A 4973-nucleotide genomic window follows, 5' to 3' on the forward strand; every position below is an offset into this window, starting at 1 on the left:
AGAGTGAGTGATCTGGGCAGCTTTAAGGCTTGCCCACTTTCCCAAACCTTTGCATGCTTAACCAAACCTTCTGAAGTTTGTCCTGTCCCCACAGATCAGCCTGTTGCAAATGTGGGTGTTGGATTGGAAGGGAGAGTGAGAGAAAAAAACACCTTTTTTTTTTTGTTCCTGAGCTGTACAGGCAGATCCTTCTAGTCATGCGTGTGCCTGTTTTGGAGAGCTGAATGAACTTACAGTAATTCTTAGTCTTAGAAGCAGAAATGGATGGAGCATGGACAGCATCAGCAGAGGTGCTCAGACACAGGCATCCCAAGCAGAGCTTCAGAGCAGCCGCCCCTGGGCCTGAAGTGATTCCTGCAGTGCGTTTAGTAGCTGTTGCCTTGTAGGTGCAAGGGCAGTTCTGCCTTTTCAGGGCTGTTCCCAGCTGCACTGCTGGGACCGGAGGTGTGGCTGCGGCCCGAAGGTGGCCCTTCCCCTGGAGCAGCTCCAGGTGTTACGGAGCTGAGAAAGGAAACCGCAAACAAGGGCTGACGTTCTGAGACGTGGCACGTTTCTAGATAGGAGGCACGGGAGTGTGTGTGTACGTGGCTGCTGGCTGGAGGGAAGCTCTGGAAGCCCGATCATCCAACATCCGTCTTGTGCAGGCAGATGGCAGAGTTAGCTGCTATCTCCGGCACATGTGTCACAGCCTTCAGCTGAGCTCTCTGATAGGGACATAGCTCTCTCTTTCCCCCACTGAGTATGTTGGCACCCGGTGTGGCTGCCACTGGAATGACCTAGCTTCATACTTTGCTCGCAGTCACCACGTGTGTCAGACCCTGTTCTTCCACCCCTTTCGCTGCTCCAGACATACGATACTGCTCCTTTTCTTTGCTACATCTGCCGTCCCCTCAGCAGTAATTTTAGCTTTAGGTCCTCGCGGGCCTTCCTCCCTGATGGGCTAAAACCACGCCGGTGGTTGTGTTGATAGCTCCTGCCAGCCTTTCTGCTTCCCTTTGGCACTCTCCTAGCTTGCAAGAGTGTCAGAGAGGCCTTCCAAATTCGCTCACCCTGAGTGTGTGCTGACCAAGGCGCTGCCCTGCAGTGGAAGCAGCATATTTTTTAGAAGAATGTGGTCTCCAGGATGGAAGATGACATGTTTCTCAAGACTTTTTGTTTGTACTTAATGACAGGCAATCTTTCTTCGCACAGGTACGTACCTATTGGCATTATGTTCCTCGTCGGGAGCAAGATTGTGGAAATGGAAGATGTTGTGCTTCTGGTGACCAGTCTGGGAAAATACATCTTCGCCTCTATTCTGGGCCACTTCATCCATGGAGGAATCATTCTGCCGCTTATTTATTTTGCAGCCACGCGTCAAAATCCGTATCGTTTTCTCTTAGGACTTATCACACCATTTGCCACTGCTTTTGCCACTTCCTCCAGGTGGGTTTCTGTGCTTCTTCAGGGACTAGAGCTTGGTTATGCTTGTCATTGTACGCCGGTTATAGCCCAACACCAAACCGTGTAGAGTTTTAGGTGTGAGTATTGTTCTGGGATTGCAGGGAGAGACTTCTGAGTGTGGAGAGTCTCGCTGCTGTCAGCAGCTGCCACACAGCACGTACCGGTAATTAGCTATTGGAAACTGTTCCTCCAAGTACTGGGACTGTAGTATGATGGAAATTTTGGGAGGAAAAGATCCTGCCAGCTGTCCTTTCAATTGTAAGTAAAGTGAGGGTCAGTAGTGAGGGACTTTGTTCTGAGAAGTTTTATTTTCTAAGTTCAGATGGATCTGGAACAAGTTTAGACTAATTTTGCAGGAGCAAAGCAGACTTCTTGGCTCGTGTAAAGAGTTTTAGCATTATTGATTTCAAAAATCTGGTCTGATCAGATTTTATTTGTCATAATAAATGTCATTTACACTTTTCTCAAGGGGCAAACGCCTGATCAAATGTCACAACTGTATAAAATCGTTTCAGGTTTTCTCCAAGAGCGGCTGCACGCCTGTCACAGGAACGGGAGTGCATGAAGTAGGGGAGGGTGTATAATAAACCCGTGTAATTTGTAATGAGACAGTGACTTTCCGTTCAGCGCACCCTGATGCTTTTGATGCTGACTTTCCCCCGTTCTCTGTTTCTAGCTCAGCCACCCTCCCGTCGATGATCAAGTGTATTGAGGAGAACAATGGAGTCGACAAGAGGATCAGCAGGTTTATCCTTCCTATCGGGGCGACTGTAAACATGGACGGAGCTGCTATTTTCCAGTGCATGGCAGCAGTGTTTATTGCTCAGCTGAACAATGTCGACCTCAACCCCGGGCAAATCTTCACAATTCTGTAAGTCGCTCGCTATTGCAACCACATCCTTCTGGCCCCCAGGCACATTCAAGCCTGTGGTCTCTCTGTTAATAGTGAGCAGTTTGCATTCCAAGTCTCTGACCTAAAGCTTGCAAACTGCTATGAAAGATAATTATAGGGCGATTAAAGGATGGAGTCTTTCAAGCTTTGTGAGATTTGCCAGAATCTCGATTTAATAAAAGGTGGAACTTGGGAGCAGTAACTGTATTCTGAAACAGACTTTGAGCTGTTTAAAGCTGTTTCTCGCATGGAATTCCTCTCCTTCCTTAAGCGTCTCACTCCCCCCACCTCCACTCACCATGAAGCTGTGTAATTGAGGCATGCTGCTCTTAGCCAGAAACCTACTCCTGAGTGCCCCTCTGGACGTCTTAGAAAATCCCCCTGCCAGCTCCTCAGTTCCTTGTGTATCGATCTCATACTAAGGAGACTGCTCCTGCTTACCTCTGCCCTTCCTACCACAGCATCGCTGGCTTCCCGGGTCAGACCCGTGGTCATTCCCCTCCTGACTGCTGTGCTCCGTTATCCCCTCTACCACCTGAGTCCTGCCTCCTTCACTAGGACTCTCCCCTCCGTGCCTGGAACATCCTCCCACGTCCCATATCCCATGAAGTCATTCTTTTCATTTTACTCCTCAAAATCCCTGAAGTGGGGATCCCACAAGCTCCTCATGGGGCCAAGAAGCCGTAGCTCTTTCCACCAGATGCCTGCGAGGGCTGGTTGCTGGCATTTTTTTACCCTCCCTGGCCAGGTTTTATTTCCTTCCTTATTGCATTTCATGGTGCATTGTTTGTCTACTTAAGGCAGGGCCAGGGCATTATTTTCTTTGCGGTTGGCCAAATTAAATTCTCAGGTATTACGCACTGGTAGCCCAAGGAAACCGTGACCGTAGACATCCGCACACACCAGAATGTGTGCTCCATGTCCACAGCACACGCCCTGCAGGTTTCCAGCTCCCGATTTCAGGTCTCTGTTTGAATACAAACGAGGCACAGAGGAGGGACAGTACCCTGCGTGGCAAGGGGTACCTTTATGCACTTGGGGCCAGCAGGTGTGGTGCACTCAGCATATTTGAACTGATGGAGATGGGTATATCAGTAAGGGTACTCCAACTGATTTGCAGTGTGACAGCCACCGCATCCAGCGTGGGTGCAGCCGGGATCCCAGCTGGAGGAGTCCTCACCATCGCTATCATCCTGGAGGCCATTGGACTTCCGACCAACGATCTCTCCTTGATCTTAGCGGTGGACTGGATTGTGTAAGTACTTTAGGCCACACGTACTTGCTGTTGCATGACATGCAGCATGTTCAGCTGGAAATGTGGGGCAGGGTAGTCAAAGCAGCTCCGTGGGACATAAAGCCCTACAAGATACAGCTGCCTACAGGACAGGTAACTCTTGACTGATCCTGGAAAAGGAGGTCCTTTCCCAATTAAAGCGGTTACTATGCTAAAATCCTTCTTCAGCTGTTCACCTCAGCCTTTATTGAAATGTATTTCTTGCCGGTTTCAATTCCCTTTAGAAGGATTGTTAGAAAGTTTGTTCAAGACAATGTTGATATTGCTGGGAATTAACTAGGAGGGAAGGGGGTAAAAAAGGAAGTTGAGTCTGAGTAGTGGTGGAAAGCTTTCCTGGTCACATATGTGAAGCAGTCTCCATCAGAAGCTGTTGTCGGCAATTGTTTGAACTATTTTTATAGTTCCACACTGGTCAGAGCACTGACACAAGCATCACAGAGAGGTGCTGTCTGTTAGCAAGGCAAGGACGCAGAGGGTTTGTGGCACTCGTCACAGCTGTGGGCAGTGTCACAGCTGGAACACGCTGCTGGAAGTCACAAGAGTAGTGTGCAGTATTACCACCTTTCCTTTCCATCTCATGGGAAAGAGCTAAAAGATCTGACATTTGCTCAGCTCCATCTCTCGTTTCCAAGAGCTATTCCCTTCCTCGAACATGAGAGGTTATCTCCTTGCCCAGCTCTGTTCGGAAGCGCTTGTCTCACCACTTAGCACAGTTATGTCCTTGTTGAGGCCTCGCTTTTCCTTCTGTATTACCTAAATTAGATGAGGGGAAGCCTAGAAAATTGGTTTTTCTCTCAGCATTGGGGACCCAGCCACAAGTGCCTGATAAGTGTAGATGCCACGTGCAGATAATGTCTTGCAGCTTAGATGAGCCCTGTGGAAAAGGTTGTCTCTGCGTTTCCCCGAACAAGCACCTGAGCCCTCGTGAATTACAGCATCCTCAGAGTTTGAGTGCTAGAGAAATAAGCACGGTCTGATCGTTTAAAGGCATAATCTGCTTTCAGTCCATCTGGTGGAAGTTGAGTAGTGGGCTGAAATCATTGGTCAAGCGATCTGAATTCCACTGGGGAATCACACATAAACCTCCCCCGTTAGACCCTGAGACCCAGTAGTTTTGCGTTGCAGGACCAAAGCTTAGGACGGGTGCTACTAGCAAGAAATCCAGAGCAGACAGTCATTCCGTCTGCTTGTGGAAGGACCCCTGAAGCAGCTGTTTGGGTTAAGGTACAGTCCTCTGCAGTTAAAAAAAAGAGCTGGGTGCTCTGAGTCACCGTCTGGATAAGCCCAGATTAAGTTCCTGCTCTGAATTCACGTTTGAAAAACGCTGGCCTGGGGCAGGGCAAG

At 49.0% G+C, this 4973-nt stretch overlaps 1 protein-coding gene across 3 annotated transcripts in view; it reads left to right on the top strand.

Moving 5' to 3' along the window:
- SLC1A4 (solute carrier family 1 (glutamate/neutral amino acid transporter), member 4) overlaps positions 1-4973 on the top strand; it is a 14949-nt gene that overhangs the window by 9141 nt on the left and 835 nt on the right. For 2 of the 3 annotated variants that reach the window (XM_010139899.1, XM_010139900.1), the window contains 3 exons: positions 1192-1425; positions 2120-2314; positions 3456-3590. In XM_010139899.1, the coding sequence (XP_010138201.1) occupies positions 1192-1425; positions 2120-2314; positions 3456-3590 (564 nt within the window). The remainder of the gene's footprint in view (positions 1-1191; positions 1426-2119; positions 2315-3455; positions 3591-4973) is intronic. The other variant, XM_010139898.1, reaches the window with a different exon arrangement.

The sequence above is a fragment of the Buceros rhinoceros genome, unplaced genomic scaffold, assembly GCF_000710305.1.
Source record: "Buceros rhinoceros silvestris isolate BGI_N320 unplaced genomic scaffold, ASM71030v1 scaffold27747, whole genome shotgun sequence".
Lineage (NCBI taxonomy): Eukaryota > Metazoa > Chordata > Aves > Bucerotiformes > Bucerotidae > Buceros > Buceros rhinoceros.